The following is a 17949-nucleotide window of genomic DNA, read 5'->3' as shown; positions in this document are numbered from 1 at the left end:
GTATCTGTCGGGAAAAATATCTAGCCACAGATTACATAAGAAAAACGATGCTATAAACAAAGCTCTATATATGTCCTCCCTAATGTCCTTTCATTAAACTACAGGTGGAAGGACGCTTTATCCTTGGAGATCCCAGCAACAGAGAAGAGATAAGAAGAGCGGATCCGGAGACAACCTACTTCATGAAGCCTGTAGAGAGGGTGACTTAAGTCGGGTGCGGACAATCATGTCTAAGGGTCAAGTCGACATTGACAGCAGAGAGGAAGAGTACGGGTTGACGCCAGTGATGTTGGCAGCACGAGGGGGACATAGAGGTGTGTTTGAGATTCTAGTCGGAAAAAGATGTAATATGTCCCTTCTTGATAATAAAGACAACAACATTCTTCATATGGCCTGCTATGGAGGACAAATTGCGATCGTGAAACGTGTTCTCTCGCTTGACATTGTGGACATCAACAGTAGGGGTCATATTGGGAGCACGTGTGTGATGGTAGCAGCGCACCGGGGGAAAATAGATCTCTTAAAATACCTTGTCAGTAAGGGAGGCGATGTGTCCTTGTTAGAAAAAGCCGGTGACAACATTCTTCATATAGCCTGTAGAGGAGGAAACGTGGAGATGGTGAAGTATATTATCTCACAGGACATTGTGGACGTAAACAGCAAAGGACGTGACGCTAGAACAGTCGGGATGGTCGCAGCACATTTGGGATACACAAACATATTTGACTTATGTGCATGTGCAGGTTGTAATTTGTCGGCAGTTGATGCTCAAGGCAACAACGTTCTTCACGTGGCCATTCTCGGAGGACATATTAGGATGGTGAAGCATATATTCGCACAGAGAATTGTGAATATCAACAGCAGAGGAATGAATGGGAAGACACCATTAATGTTTGCAGCATTCGAGGGACATAGAAAAGTATTTGACTTAGTAATGAGTGAAGGAGGTAATGCTTCACTTGTGGACAAGAATGATGACAACATCCTACATTGGGTGTGTCGTGGAGGACACGCAGAGATGGTGAAGTATGTCATCTCACTGAACTTTGTCGATATCAACAGCAGAGGACATTACGGACGGACACCAATGATGGTTGCAGCAGCTAATGGACATAGACGGGTATTTGACTTGGTTATGAGTAAAGGAGGTGATGCTTCACTTGTGGACAAGAATGATGACAACATCCTACATTGGGTGTGTCGTGGAGGACACGTAGAGATGGTGAAGTATGTCATCTCACTGAACTTTGTCGATATCAACAGCAGAGGACATTACGGACGGACACCAATGATGGTTGCAGCAGCTAATGGACATAGACGGGTATTTGACTTGGTAATGAGTAAAGGAGGTGATGCTTCACTTGTGGACAAGAATGATGACAACATCCTACATTGGGTGTGTCGTGGAGGACACGTAGAGATGGTGAAGTATGTCATCTCACTGAACTTTGTCGATATCAACAGCAGAGGACATTACGGACGGACACCAATGATGGTTGCAGCATTTAAGGGACACAGAGAGGTGTTTGACTTGGTAATGAGTAAAGGAGGTGATGCTTCACTTGTGGACAAGAATGATGACAACATCCTACATTGGGTGTGTCGTGGAGGACACGTAGAGATGGTGAAGTATGTCATCTCACTGAACTTTGTCGATATCAACAGCAGAGGACATTACGGACGGACACCAATGATGGTTGCAGCATTTAAGGGACACAGAGAGGTGTTTGACTTAATACTGAGTGAAGGAGGTGATGCTTCACTTGTGGACAAGAGTGGTGACAACACCCTACATTTTGTGATTCGTGGTGAACACGTAGAGATGGTGAAGTATGTCATCTCACTGAACTTTGTCGATATCAACAGCAGAGGACATTACGGACGGACACCAATGATGGTTGCAGCAGCTAATGGACATAGACGGGTATTTGACTTGGTAATGAGTAAAGGAGGTGATGCTTCACTTGTGGACAAGAATGGTCACAACATCCTACATCTCGCCAGTTGGAAAGGACATGTGATGATGGTGAAGCATATTCTTTCTAAAACGTTTGTTGATGTTAATGCTAAAGATAAGTATGGAGCTACAGCGGCAATGATTGTAAAAAGAACAAAACACAAGGCAATGTATGACGTCCTAAAATTGTTAGTCTAATGGGGGCATTAACTGCCATATGTCATTTAAACACGTTGCACAGTGATATTCTATAACTGATAAACAAATATCTTCCTCGGATGATTTTTTTTGTCTCCAAAATGAAAACATCCTCTTTTGTAATAAATGGATTCCAGTAAATACCGTCAGTGTTTAAATAACTGTGCAAACAAACACTCATACACTAGTCACTATCACTCAGCACTCTCACTTTCTATGCCAGCGGCATGATGAAAAGGCAAGTACACTATCTCCACAGTTTGTCTCCAGTCTCCTAAACCATAAAGAACTAACAATGTCGGCTATCTCTCGCATCATTTTTGAAGCAGAGTGTCTTTTGACACAGAGTGTCTTGGAGGCACCCCAGATCCAAACACTGGCACGAACTGGACTTCGTCATCACCAGGAGATCCATGCTCAACCACGTGCTTGTCACTCGCACTTACCATAGTGCCAACTGCGACAGTGATCACTCCCTGGTCAGCAGCAAGGTGCGCCTCCGCCCCAGACGCTTCCAACGCTCCATGCAAAAGGGCCGCCCTCGCATCGACACTGCCAGAACACTGATGCCAGAACTGCGAGAATGCTTTGCTCAAGCCATCAATGAGGCACTGGAGGACTGCCCTTACAGAGAGTGCTACGGTGCGATTGGAGTTCATCCGCGACACCATGTACAAGACTGCCTCCGACACCTTCGGGAAAAGAGCAAGGAAGAGCGAGGACTGTTCCGAGGCTGGGATCGAGGAGATGGAGCCTGCCATCACCGCCAAGAGAGCCGCGCACCTCGAGTACTAAAGACAGCCCTCCGAGTCAACACTAGCTGCCTTTAGGGAAGCCCACAACAACGCCAAGAGGATCGCCCGCAAGTGCGCCAATGATTACTGGCTGAAGCTATGCAGCGACATCCAGTTCTCTGCAGACTGTGCAAACATCCGTACCATGTACGAGGGCATGAAGAAATCATTTGGGCCCTGCGCCATCAAGACCTCTCCCCTTAAATCCACCTCTGGTGACATCATCACGGACCGTGGCAAGCGATTGTAACAACTATCGCGGGATCTCCCTCCTCAGCATCATGGGGAAAGGTTTTTTCCCGAGTCGTCCTCAACCACCTCCAGCTGCAAGGCGACCAAGTGTACCCTGAGTCACAATGTGGATTTCGAGAGAAACGGTCAACGATCGACATGATGTTCTCCCTCAGGCAGCAACAGGAGAAATGCCATGAACAGAGATGTCCCTTGTTCCTCGCCTTCATCGATCTGACCAAGGCATTCGACCTAGTCAGTCGAGTGAGTGAGTTATTATTTAACGTCACATCGGCAATATTGCAGCCATATAGTGACGAGAACATAAATTAACATTGAAATGGAATTATGTATATAAAACACCTGTCGACGAAGGACAGTAAAACAACTAGAATATCACAGTTAAAATTAAAACTAGCGTGGAAAGTTAAAACTAATAGCACTAATTGGACAATACAATATAAAACAGGCTATAGATCGCCAACAACAGAAGGTAGATCACCATACTAGGGACCATGGGGACTTACAGTACCTTTGCTACCTACATGGACCCTAGCTGGATTTACATCATCCCTTCAGCAGCCGGCGATTGTAGTCAAATTGAGCTATATTTAAAATCACACAAATTCTACGCTTAAAAGCCTGGTAAGTTTGAAATTTACTTTGAGAGTTTTGGGACTTACGTGCCCTTCAGGAGGACAATAATTTTACAATACTTTAACCCCCTTGAGGGTACAGCTACTAACAATCTGAGTTATTAATTTAAACTTCAAATCATAAAATATTTATCTATTTACAAATCAGTTAGCAAATCTAATTCCTTTAAAAAATGCAATAATTAAATGAGAACTTATATTATTAAAAAGATCCTTCATAGTTCGTGATTTGAAATAGTTATCCCTTGTGATGGAATATTCAACACAGTCAAGCAAGACATGCTTGACCGTGATTCTTTCATCACAAGGGATGCAAAACGGAGGATCCTCACCTTTCAATAGGTATTCATGAGTATATCTTGTGTGGCCAATACGGCATCATCGCATGATGACCTCTTCAAACCTGGACTGACAACCCAAGTAGGTATAACCAATATAGGGTTTTATTTCATGTAATTTATTGATACCTACTTTGGTGTCCCACTTCTTCTGCATCAGATCACGGATGTAAGTTCTAATGCCAACTTTGTAATCTGAGTATGGAATAAGAAGTGGTGTCACAGACTTGTTAAGTGCGGCCTTGGCTGCAAGATCAGCCATTGTATTCCCAGAAATGCCAACGTGGCTGGGTAACCAACAAAAGACGATGTCGCATTGGCCAGTAGCAAAACATATACAATTCAACAGTTTCTAATAAAAGTGGATGTTTACAAGAAAGATTTTTAATAGCCTGAAGGCACGAAAGAGAATCGGAAAAGATTATGTATTGTTTATATTTACGGTGTTTATTAATATATTAAAGAGCTGTTAATATAGCGTTAGCTTCTGCTGTGAAAATAGAGCTGTTATTTGGTAGTCGAGAAGATATTGTTCTGGATCCAATGACAGTGGCACATGCCACCGCGCCATCATCCTTGGACCCATCTGTAAATAAGGATTTGTATGTATTATATTATTTTTAATTGGTTATATTCTTGTTTATATTGTAATTCATTAGTTTCAGATTTCTTAAAACTTTGTCAACTTCAGGCCTCACCAGTTGCCAAGGAGGAGAAGAAAGATGACGGGAAGGAGATATATTTTCAATAACAATGCCGGCAGCAGAAATGAACAGTTTAATTCTGAGCCCAAGAGGTGGAACAAAAGAAGATTTCTTGTTGTATAAATCCTCATAGAGGGGAGTGAAGACACAATTATATGCAGGGTTAGATTTGTTAGAGTACAGTTTTGAAATATATTGTAAAGATAGTTTTATACGGCGTTGTGCAAAAGATGGCTCATCTGCCTCAACGTAGAGACTGTCAATAGGAGAAGGTCTAAAGGATCCAAGACAAAGTCTTAGACCTTGGCGGTGGACAGAATCAAGAATTTTAAGGTTGCTTTTACAGGCTCCACCATACACGATGGAGCCATAATCAAGTTTGGAACGGACCAGTGATCAATATAGATGTAAGAGGGTAGCTTGATCCCCTCCCCACTTTGAATTTGACACAACTTTCAACAAGTCGAGTGCCTTCAGGCATTAAGTTTTTAAATATTTAATATGTGGTAAGAAAGTCAGATGAGAGTAAAAATAAATCCAAGCACTTCGCCTCTTTGACAACCTTGATTGGTGTGCCATTGAAAAATAGTTTTGGGTCTTTACGCGGTTTAAACAATTAGTTTTGGATTTAGAAAATTTAAAACCGTTTTCAATTGACCATTTATGAATTTTATTGAGACATAGTTGTAGTTGCCTCTCTATTGTATGCATATTTTTACCACGACAAGAAACATTAAAATCATCCACAAAAAGTGATCCATCAACTGAATCATTTAAAACCCTTGACAGGCTGTTTATTTTAATGCTAAATAATGTTACAGAAAAAATAATGCCTTGTGGGACACCCTGATCCTGATTGTAATGGTCAGACAGGGTTGAACCCACTCGGACTTGAAATTGCCTGTTTGTTACAAATTGGGAGATAAAATGAGGTAAACGACCTCTCAAACCGAAATCATGTAAATCATTTAAAATGCCGTACTTCCAAGTAGTATCATATGCTTTCTCCAGATCGAAGAAAATTGATAATACGTGTTGTTCATTTACAATAGCATTCTTAACATAGGATTCTAATCGTACTAAATGATCAATAGTACTTCGGTCTTTCCAGAAACCACATTGAATATCTGTAATAAGATTGTCGGTTTCCAAATACCAATCTAATCTATTGTTCACTATGCGTTCCATGGTTTTACGCAAGTGGTTAACGATATAGGGCGATAATTTAAGGGGTCTGTATGATCCCGGCCAGGCTTTGGTATGGGGATTACAACTGCATTGTGCCATGAAGGAGGAAAAGTCCCTGAAATCTAAATATGGTCAAATATTTCTAAAAGTGTCAAAAGACATGATTCAGGCAGATGCTTCATTAACTGGTAATGAATGTTATCATCACCAGCTGCAGTATCATGAGCTTGCTCGAGAACGGTATGTAGCTCATGTAATGAAAAAAACGTCATTATAATCTTCACCGTTATTAGAATCAAAATTATTGTTTTGCTTTTATTGTCGATTTTTATAGTTCTGAAATTCAGGGAGATAATTTGATGATGAAGAATTTCTGGAAAGAGTCTCACCAAGTTTATTGGCAATATCACACTTACCAGTTATCAATTTGTCACCATCTTTAAGATGATGAACAGAAGATTTACAACTTTTTCCTTTTATTCTCTGAATCATATTCCACACCTTAGATGTTGGTGACATATTTCCTCCAAGACTGGCGCTTGTTTTGTTATAAGCACGTCGTGCCTTGGCATTTGTAATTTTAACATTATTTAAGTTATGAACTGTAGGATGTCTGCGGAAGTACTTTTCTGCTTTCTTCCTACACTTTCTTGCTTGTTCATTATTAAACCATGGCTTACGAATATGAGGAGTTGCAGAGGACTTAGGAATTGACTGGTCAGCAATTTCATTCAACAGAGATGAAAACAACTCTATAGGATCTGGTACATTTTAAAACTTGTCCGATATTAATTTATCCATACACAATGTTTCATACAAAAACCAATTTGCCTTCGTAAAATTCCATCGTGATAAAGGTGGTTCATCGTCCGGTTTTATAGCTTTTAGGACAGTTTTGAAGCGATCACTTCCACAAAGGTCATCATGAACGGACCATTCAAATTCGTTGTAGACAGTTGAATCAGCAACGGACAGATCAAGAGTAGAATAGGTTCCTGTAGAAGGATGTAAGTAGGTGCTTGAATCCTCATTACAAATACGCAAACTATTATCAGAAACAAAATATTCAATAACTTTGTCTATATTATGTATATTTGTACTTCCCCATAGAGGGTTATGCCCGTTTAAATCACCCATGATGATACAGGGTTTGGATATAAAGCTTGTAGATCTGCCTGCTGTAAAGTCGAAGAGGGTGGGATATACAAAGAGCAGAGTGTTAAGGCAACGTGAAATGTTAGCCGAACTGCAACAGCCTGAAGATTGGTAGTGAGAGGAACAACACTATGTATGACACCCTGTCTTACCAAGATGGAGGAACCTCCAGTGACATTTGCACCTGGAGGGGAAAGTGATTATACAAATTGTATTTTCTGATATCACATTTGTCTGTGTCTCGAAGATATGTTTCTTGTAGATACATTGCTGATGGTGTAAAATATGTTTCCTGTATTAAAATCTGTAAATCTTTAAAGTTATTCCTAAACCCTCTACAATTCCATTGGATTATGTTGGACGATTGAGTCATCGATTGGCTCAATCGGTGAACGTTCTCGTCGTGAGGGCGGATTCCTACCGCTCTGTGACAAGGGGTTATGTCCATATCAAGAGCTGCAAAGGAGTTATGGACGACTATCTCTGAAGATGAAGGTTTTTTGGTTGCCTGTTTTCTATTTAATTTTTTTCGTTCATTTCTGGTCAAAGGTTGTACAACTGGCTCTGCTGTGACTGATAGACTAGGGGCATCAGGTACATCGTCATCAATTTGAGAATGATTCACAGTTTGAGTTGAAGACTTTAGCATTTTTGACTGGTTTTGCCACACAGGACATAACCTTGAGGAAGCTACATGTTGACCTTTCCAGTTTGCACACTGTATTTCAGCTGAGCAGTCAGTGTTCTCGTGTCCATCGCCACAGCGGTGACAGCAGATCTATTGCAAGATTTGGAGCCATGTCCAAATATCTGACACTTAAAACATCGGAGCGGATTGGGGACATACACTACCACTCCGATGTTGACATAACCAGCTTTTATTGATTTCGGCAGGACCGACAATGAAAAGGTGAATAAATACGTACTAGACGGAACGATGTCACCGTCTCGTGTTTTCATTGTAAAACGTTTGACTGTGGTCACACCTTGGTTTTTCAGTTCAGTTGCGATTTCCTCCTCAGACGTGTCGGACAGGCAACGTGCTCTGTCACGAACAATGCCACGGCAAGAATTCAAGGTTTTGTGCATAGACACAACAACTTCAATGTTCGCAAATTTTTCAGTGATAACAAGTTCACAGATTGTTGTCTCCTTGAACACTCAATAAGCAGTGATCCACTTCGAAGACGTGTCACGTTCTTCACTTCGCCACAAATTCCTGAAACAGCTTTTGAAATGGCGAATGGATTAAGTTTAAATAGGTTGTTTATCTGCTGCCTCGATAACAACAAATCGAACCCATGAATCACGTACAGGACAGACATTTACATTTTGACCAGTTTCATCAGTTTCTACATGTCTTCGTTTAGATCTGTTTGAACCAGGGTTTTGTTGAGATATAGTGGAAATAATGTGATTCAGCATCCCCAGCTCCCCACCCACCATGGAATGCCAAAATGAGCGGTGTTTAACAGCAAACATGCAAACACCGGGGATACAGGGATGGTATACTTCAGCAAGTATGACGCGAAAAGCTGCGTTAGTTTACCAAAGTAAATGGTTGGTTGGTTCGCCCAAAACAAGAAATTGGAAACATGCAGATTTCGGAGGACAACATCACCGAATTGGCCCATGAACCACCGCCTTCTGGCATGAGACTCTAGGCAGATTTCATTTTGACAACGTAAATACGTTGGCCAAGACCAATCAAAACATATTACAGATTCAAATAATGTATATGCATAGAATTCATGCACAGGGCTTGGCATGATCAGCCGATTGGTTGAACCAGGCCCATTCAACAACCCGTCTAGGTGAAGAAAGGGGCGACGTGGTGTGTTGGGCAAAGGAACACTGTTCCTGGAACCAGTGCCCTCAACCACCAGACGCCCGTCCTCCACCGACACAGGGGCGCAACCCACGGCAAACAGGTTGGTGGACCAAATATGCCCCCGGGTCCACATCGGGGGGTTGAAGAGCGCTTAGCGTTACTCAGCACCCACCACGAGGAGGTGGCTCTTCACGGGTGCCCCTGGGACAAGAAGCTTGCGTGCCACAAACGCAAGCTTCTTGTCCCAGGCAGGTTAACCAAGCATGTTCGCCATTCTTACCCAGAGACGCCTGCGCTGTCTTGGCCACGTGTGCAGGATGGACGACGGTCGCATTCCAAAGGACATTCTCTACAGTGGGCTCTCCACTGGAACGCGCCCGTGTGGACGCCCCTCACTGCGCTACAAGGGCGCCCTCAAGCGTGACTTGAAGGCTTGCAAGATCAGCCCAGCAGACCTAGAAGCAGCGTCCGACCGCACCAGCTGGCGATCCACCGTCAAGGCTGGCATCCAGCTAGCTGAGGACAGGAGGGAGACTTAGTGGGAGGAGAAAAGGACCCGCAGGCGACAGAGGCTCCAGTCCTCCCTCGCCGCTCCCACCAAAGACTACACCTGCAGGAAGTGTCAGCGGACCTGCCGATCTCGGACTGTGCAGCTACAGCCGGCCTTGAAACACGGCCACAGATTGACCTGGGTGCAGATTCACCGTTGTCTCACGAGACAGAAGGATGCCAACAACAGAAAGAAAAAGACTGACTGACTGAGTTTGGTTTTACTCCGCTTTTAGCAATATTCCAGCAACATCACGGCAGGGGACACCAGCGATGGGCTTCACACATTGTACCCATGTGGGGATTCGAACCCGGGTCTTCAGCATGACGAACCAACGCTTTAACCACTAGGCTACCCCACCGACACACAAAGAAAAAGAAACAGAGAAAGCACAAATATACTAACTATGCAATGGTGCTACAACAATATTCATGGTTGTTATCTGCCCTTGGGTTAGAAGTGTAAATCTTTGGCTTCTTTGTGGATTAAGGTCTTAAATGTAAAATATACATTCAGCCCTCCGTGGCAACTCATAATGAACAGTAAAAATGTTAACGTTAAACAAAATGAAGCAAGTGGGAGTACTGAAAATTCTAATTTAATGTTGGATGGTATACAATATTCATACCTCCCATCAAGATAACAATGGTTTGATTTGTTACTGTGGTGACGTGAGATAGATGTATGGATGGTGTGCAATATTCATACCTCCCATCAACATAGCAATGGTTTGATTTGTAACTGTGGTGAAGTGAGATAGATGTATGGATGCTATACAGTATTCATACCTCCCATCAACAAAACAATGATTTGATTTGTAACTGTGGTGAAGTGAGATAGATGTATGGATGGTGTACAGTATTCAAACCTCCCATCAACATAGCAATGGTGTGATTTGTTAGTTTGGTGAAGTGAGACAAATGTTTGGATGGTATACAGTATTCATACCTCCCATCAACAAAACAATGATTTGATTTGTTACTGTGGTGACGTGAGATAGATGGATGGCTGCGAACAATACTCTTACCTCTCATCAACACATCACTGGTTTGTTTGCATACCTACATACAAACTGATACTCGACAGACAGCCAAGTTGTGGATTGTCATAGCCTTTTGAAGTACGAGCAAAACGAGCAGTAATCATATTATTGTTAAACAATGCAGCCACTGGGAGTAATGAACATTCTAAATTAATGTTTAAGCCAGTCGACTGTCAGGATCCAATATATATAACGCAGTCATAAATACAAGTATCATCCATGCAATGCAAGCCATGGGAATACAATATATTTAAAGTATAAACTATGTGTTCAAGGTTGATTGTGCAAACATCTCCATAATTCTATTGGCTGCATTATCCATCTTAATGTATATGCTCGGCATCATTAATTAACGGTCAAGCTATTGGTGACACTATTTCTTATAAGTGGTAAAATCTTCGTATCTGTTTGAAATATATACAACTGAATGTTCTCCAGGCCGTCGAAATGTCATTATTACGTTCTTTAACGTCCGATACATTCCGTTACATATGGCACATCTTTTATTCAAATTGTCAATATGGAAATCGACCTGCCATTCAAAGGAAAAGAATCAAGTGAAACAGATGCACCATATAATTTATCAGTGAGTGAGTGAGTTATTATTTAACGTCACATCGGCAATATTTCAGCCATATCGTGACGAGAACATATTTGATATTGAAGTGGAATATATGTATAATATAAAAACCTGTCGACGAAGGACAGTAAAACAACTAGAATATCACAATTAGAATTAAAACTAGCGTGGAAAGTTTAAAACTAATAGCACTACAGGGACAATACAATATGAAAACAGGCTATGGATCGCCAACAACAGAAGGTAGAACACCATACTAGGAACCATGGGGACTTACATTACTTTTGCTACCTGCATGGACCCTAGTTGGATTTACACCATCCCTTCAGCCATTGGCGACAGAAGAGAAATCTAGCAATAAATTAAAAGCACACATATTCTACGATTATAAACCAGGTACACTTAGATTGACTAAATGTTTTGGGACTTACGTACCCTCTCAGGAGGACAATAATATAATTTATCAGGAATATTATTTGTCAGCAATATATGATACAGTCCAACCAACACACACACACCTATAAAAAAATGACCAGACCCTAAGAAAATATTGTTTGAAAAGTGATTGCAGTTTCTTTTGTGTCAAATTGGTGACCGCAGGGTGTCTGGGATTTAAAAAAAATTCATTATGCTTCAGAGAGGGGAAAATAGAAATTATCTGCTACAAAAATTACACTGGAATTATTGTGTTGATAAAAATTTAGGATCCTAGTCCTCATTAATAACGTATCAAGTCTCCATACAAGATCCCAGTCTGGTCGAGCAGATATGTTATTCCCCGAAAACTGGTGAATTATATTAACACTAGTCAGGACAATGTATATTTCCCTAGTTTTTGCTTATGTGTTATGATGCTCGGTCATAACCTTAGAATGACATCTTGTGAGCCAATAAAAATACAGAACAACTTGCACGGCACACACTTCTGAAAAATGGACTGCAGCATTTAGGACTTCAAACTAGAACGAGCGTCATGTAGCGAAACATTTTCAAGCCAATGTGAAATCTCTGACTGATTTTGATAATATGTATCTCTTGGGTACCAGTCGAACTGCCCCAGCTACAAAATGCCCCAGCAAACTTGGTCATTGATCCTAATTTGGCTAAATATACTTAAAATGATTAAATATACACCATAAATGCATATTTTTTGTCAACTTTGATGTTATGTTCTTCATATAAAGTTTATTAGGAAGTAATATTTCTGATACATGTTCAATTAGTAAATATATATATGTATATATATATATATACATGTACATGTATACTGAACATCATTGAAAACGCACCACCTGTATTAGTTTGGATTTCAAAGAGCACAAATGAGCAATCGGTGTAAATGTTACATACTTTTGTAGTCCAATGATTGGTAAAGACAAGAAAGAAGAACCAATCCAGCAAAACAGTGAAGTTTTAATTCAGCTGACCATGAAAGAAAGATGGAGTCAAATTGGAAAGTCAGTAACGTGTATGACCACCGTTAGCAGCAACACAAGGTGTGCAACGTCTCCTCATTGAACTGATAAGTATCTGAATAATGTTTTGAGGCAATGCATTCCACTCTCGGTGCAAGCATTCTCAAGTTCCCAAAGGTTGTTGATCTGTGGGCGACGTGAGGGGCGTTGGCCGATGTAATCCCACAAGTGTTCAACGGGAGACAAATCTGGTGACAATGCAGACCATGGAAGTAGAGGAATGTTGTTATTTGCCAGAAACTGTGTTGCAACACGTGCAGTGTGCGCTCGAGCATTGTCTTGCTGGAATGTGTGCAGATCTTGATGTTGGTGAAAGAAGGGAATGACGTTGTTCTCCATAATAGTGTCACGGTAGTAAAGGGCATTCACTCTGCCACGAAAAACTACCAGAGCGGTTTTGTGATGATAACCGATCCCCCCCCCACCCTCCCCCACACCATAATGCTGTCTCCACCCCACAGCATTTCGCAAGTGAAAACGTGACTCGTCGGAGAAGACAACACCATCCCAACGTCGTAACAACCTCAAACGATGCTGTTCAGCCCATCGTCGGCGTTCACGTCGATGTCTATCAGTCAGGATGGGTCCAAAATAAGGGCGTCGACACTGTAATCGGAGACGGCGTCGGACGGTGGAAGCATTGATCAAACCACGTCGGCCGTGGATAGCGTTGGCGGTTCTGGCAGCCGGCAACGTACGATCCCGAATATGGCACCGAACAATGTCTCGATCTTGACGAGGGGTTGTAACACGTGCCTGGCCAGGACGTTGGCGGTCCCTGGTGGTTCCTGTTTGTTGGTACCTGTTGGCAAGTCTTATGATGGTGGAATGATGACAACCAAATCGTTTGGCAATAATCCTGCTTGATGTGCCATCCTGCAAAATGTCCAACGCCCATTCCCGTTCCTCTGGTGACAATCTTGGCATTGCAAAATAAACTTTACTTGCGGAGGTACAGCTAAAATGAGAACGGTTTATTGCCGACTGTCATTAATACCCCTAATCAGCATGTTTTACGCATGCAATTTATGCTTTTCGTGTGTGTTGTGAATCACTTTTATATGAAGAACATTATATCAAAGTTGACATATAATATGCTTTGATGGCATATATTTAATCATTTGTAATCATTTTAAATAAATTGCGGCATTTTGACTTCCCCCTGGAGCAATTTGACCAGAGATCCGGAAAAATTTGACGAAATTTGCTGGGGCATTTTGTAGCTGGGGCAATTCGACTGGTACCCTATTTCATCACAATCGGACTTGATTTTATGTTACAAATACCACTGACAGTAAGTTGTAACATTGAATGATGTAGTTTAAATGAATCTCGTGGGTACTGCTTCCTCCTTCAGGCTAGCTTTTGGATTTTCATACCCAATGTGTGCATGTCTCTTTCATATGCGCCCAACTCAAAATGATAGGAAGATTTCTCCTGCTTAAATCTGGCTTTTTACAAGGAAAACAGAAGAAATGGTGTCCCTTTCCATTGTTCGATGATGCCGTGCATCCCCAGGCAACCATACACTATCGTGGAATTTACAAAAACGACAGAAACAATACGATTTGTATTGTAGTACATAAGCGATTGGTCTTTGACAATATGGCGGACTCTAGTCACATATGACGTCACGAGCGGAAAGGTCACGTGAGTTCCAGCGGAATATGCATAATGTTCGAAGCTCAGCTAACAGAAACTGTTTTCGCGATTAAAACATAAATAACCATATTTTTAAAGTAAAAATTAGGGTATATGTTTCTGATGACTTTATCTTTCACCCAGCATTCTCCTTTAATGTCAATGATTTACACGTGAAAATCGCACTATCCATGGAAAGTGGAGGAAAAATACATATGCACCTGCTTGAATTCGCAGATTAAAATGAGACGGTTTTTGACACTTGCTGAAAGGGGTCAGAGGCTATTGGCCTTTTGGAATCTGGTCAAACCCAGCGGCAGGTTGCTGTCCGCTTTAATGTGAGCCAGAGTGCTATCGGTAGACTGGCAGATTTCAAGCCAATGAGGCCGTGGAATATGCACGTCGACCAGGTCTCCCCAGAGTCACAACAGTCCGAAATGATAGGCACATGATCAACACTGCGTTACACAACAAATTCCTTAACGCATCAGATCTTCAGACAGAACACTTCAATGTTAAAGAACAAATAAACTTTTGTTTTGTCTACTCTTTTACATATGAAAAACGTGTGGTTAGTCTTAAGCAGAACACCAAATTCATACTTAAAAAACTTGTGGTTAATTAATACCGAGCGATTAAAAGTTGCCAAAAAGTCGTCTGCTTCACTCTCGCCCCTCAACGAAAACCCGGACAGGTTACGTAACTCTGTCGCCAGATGCACTGCAGCGAACCGGAAGTGACGTTGTGTGAGGAAGGATTTTTAGTTAGTTGTATAAAAGTGTGTAATAAGCTCGTCCTTTTTATCGAGTTAAAAAATCAAAACTACTTACTAGTTGTAGTAAAATATGTATATGATTAATGACCAAAAGGATTTTGCATGACACAACTTGTAACAACGATTTCTTCCTCGGAAGTGAGGTTGTGGTCGAAGTGACAATAATATTGTAGTATTATATTGACACACACCTCGCTTCCAAGAGAGAAATTGTTGTGTTATAAGCTACGTAAAGCAAAATGCTTTTGGCCATCAATCAAATACATATTTTAGTACCAGTGGAAATTAGTTTTGATTTTGTAACTCGATGAAAACACCGAGCCAAATCAGCAAAAAGGAAAAGAAACCTAAATAGCGTTTATTCTCAGACTGGCGGATATTCGAAACAGGGCGCCGTAATTTTTTTCAAATTGTGACGTCACAGGCTGTTCGGGAATCATTGAGATTATGGTTTGTTTTCATCAAGTTAAAGGTACCCTTGAAGAGCAACCTCCTCGTGGTGGGTGCTGGGTAACGCTAATGGCTCTTCGACCCCGTGTGGTTTCGGGATCGAATAGGTCTACAGCACCCCATTAATGGTCGTACGAGGCGACCAAATTGGACAACCTGTTAGCCGTGTGTTCCGTGTCTGTGTCGGCAGAAAAAAGGGATTCTGGTGTTTAAGAGTGACCCTTAATCCAACACACCACTTCGACCCTAACTTTGCCTTGACGGGTGGTAGAATAGGCCCGATTCTACCAATCGGCTGGTCACGCCAATCCCTGTGCAAGAAATATACTTTACAAAATGTTGATATTGAAAAATGCCCTTCGGCATGTTCAGAATGTGCATTTCTGTCAAAATGCAAATCAGTTTAGATCTCTATGCACAGAAGGCGGTGGCTCATGGGCCAATCTGGTGACGATGACCTCCGATTTCTGTACGTCTCCAATTGACCTTTAATCTGGTAGATAGCTACAGCTTTTTGTGTCAACTTTGCTGGAGTATAACACCCCCCTTATTCCCGGTATCTGCAGCCTGGAGATCCGCTGCAGTATAAGATCGTACCTGTTGACACTCCATGGTGGGTGGGGAGAGGAGGTGCTGAACAATATTCCAAACGACATGGCTTCCCTCTCGTCTGACGAGAGTACGCCCTTCCGACCGGACTACTGGTCACGCTTCCTGATCATTGAAGCTTGTGACAAGCAACCTATGCAACTGAATCCATTTGCAATCTCCAAAGGTATCCATGGTATCGTCGGAGAGGTCGCCAATGTCACAAAGCTCGGATCCGGTTCATTCCTGATAGAATGTACTCGGAGACAACAATCCTTGAATCTGCTCGAAATCCAAGAATTTGTCAATATCAAGGTCGCTGACTCAGCGCACAAAACACTTTACTCGTGTATAGGCACTGTACGTTTCAGAGCTCGATGCCTGTCTGACATGACTGAGGAACAAATTGTCCAGGAACTCTCCCAGCAGTCTCTGACAGCCGTAAAACGATTCACTTTTAAGAAGGACGGTGTTGTTCAACCAACAAACACGTATCTCTTTACGTTCGCGCGAACAAAGATTCCTGACTCGATTAGAGCTGGTTATTGCAGCATTGGTGTGGAGGTGTATGTCCCCAATCCACTCCGGTGCTACAACTGCGAAAAGTTTGGACATGGATCCAAGTCCTGTCGTTCCTCTGCTGTTTGTTACCGCTGTGGTGACATGTCACCAGTGGAAGCACCATGAATCCACAAAACATGATTCAATGGAATATCAGAGGACTTAAGAATAATTTTAATGAACTACAGTTATTGATCCAGGACCTTAAACCATCCGCGTTTTGTCTCCAAGAAACCTACCTAAAAAGAACTGATACATTTGACATCCGTCGGAACAGTTCTTACCACTCCTTTTCTCCTTCCGGTGTTAAAGCTACAGGAGGCACTTCTATCCAGGTCAGGCAGGGTATCCTCCATAGCCCTGTCCCACTTAACACCAACCTACAATCTGTTGCTGTCCGCATGACTCTGAACATAGGCTTTACACTATGTACAGTGATGTCTGTAATGACACAAGATATTGAATGAAAACCTCCCACCAACATCCAACAGTCTAAAACATCACATTGAGCGAGTAAACTACCAAGTCCATGTTTGGAAACAGTCTCTGCAACCAATCATGAACATACCTTCACCAGTTGACCATGGTTGGAGCCTTTGTGATGGTCAACTTATCCCTATTCTGATGTCGAGAGATCCTGCTCCCCGTGGATTGGTTGAACTGACATCAAGTAAATGCAAAAGGTCAGCATGCCAGCAGAAAGAATGATATAGTGTGCACATAGGCTTTTTGTATAGCAGGTGATTGTTGCCCGAACACCTCTGACTTGTTGCCAGTAGATGACTCCGATTCTGACATGAGTGAGTGAGTGAGTTTAGTTTTACACCGCACTCGGTAATATTCCAGCTATATGGCGGCAGTCGTGTCTGGACCAGACAATCCAGGGATCAACAGCATGAACATCAATCTACGCAATTGGGATACGATGACATGTGTCAACCCAGTCAGCGAGCCTGACAACCAGATCCCGTTAGTCGCCTCTTACGGCAAGCATGGGTTATTGAAGATCAATTCTAACCCGGATCTTCACAGGTCCGATTCTGACATGAATTAACATATGAAATGAAAGAAAGTGAAAAAGAGGATTAATTGCAAGCTGGATGATGTATCAAAAGTGATTAAGAGTTATCTGATAGAACAATTTGAATAGCTACAACCAAAGCTTAGACGTAGTTTCGGCCATGAAGCATAGTTTTCAAATACTTTAGGAGTGTGAAGCTTTGATTGACCATATC

General features: G+C 42.0%; 1 protein-coding gene across 1 annotated transcript; it reads left to right on the top strand.

Annotated features, from left to right (window-relative positions):
• Positions 1-226: 226 nt before the first annotated feature.
• LOC124253346 (serine/threonine-protein phosphatase 6 regulatory ankyrin repeat subunit B-like) lies at positions 227-2985 on the top strand. The gene is made up of 2 exons (XM_046687098.1): positions 227-2127; positions 2502-2985. Exons 1-2 carry the CDS (start codon positions 227-229, stop codon positions 2983-2985), a joined length of 2385 nt encoding a protein of 794 aa, XP_046543054.1.
• The last annotated feature ends 14964 nt before the right edge of the window (positions 2986-17949 follow it).

Source organism: Haliotis rubra, unplaced genomic scaffold (assembly GCF_003918875.1).
Source record: "Haliotis rubra isolate DU_JTF1 unplaced genomic scaffold, ASM391887v1 Scf54, whole genome shotgun sequence".
In the NCBI taxonomy this organism is placed as follows: domain Eukaryota; kingdom Metazoa; phylum Mollusca; class Gastropoda; order Lepetellida; family Haliotidae; genus Haliotis; species Haliotis rubra.
Note: the sequence above shows the minus strand (reverse complement) of the source record. Positions and strands in the feature narration are given on the sequence as shown.

Bases quoted from the DNA above. Each gene is read 5' to 3' on its own strand.
- LOC124253346 (XM_046687098.1), top strand. From the start codon at position 227: ATGTCTAAGGGTCAAGTCGACATTGACAGCAGAGAGGAAGAGTACGGG. The intron at 2,128-2,501 runs GTATGACGTCCT...CTTTTGACACAG, and splicing joins AGAACAAAACACAAGGCAAT to AGTGTCTTGGAGGCACCCCA.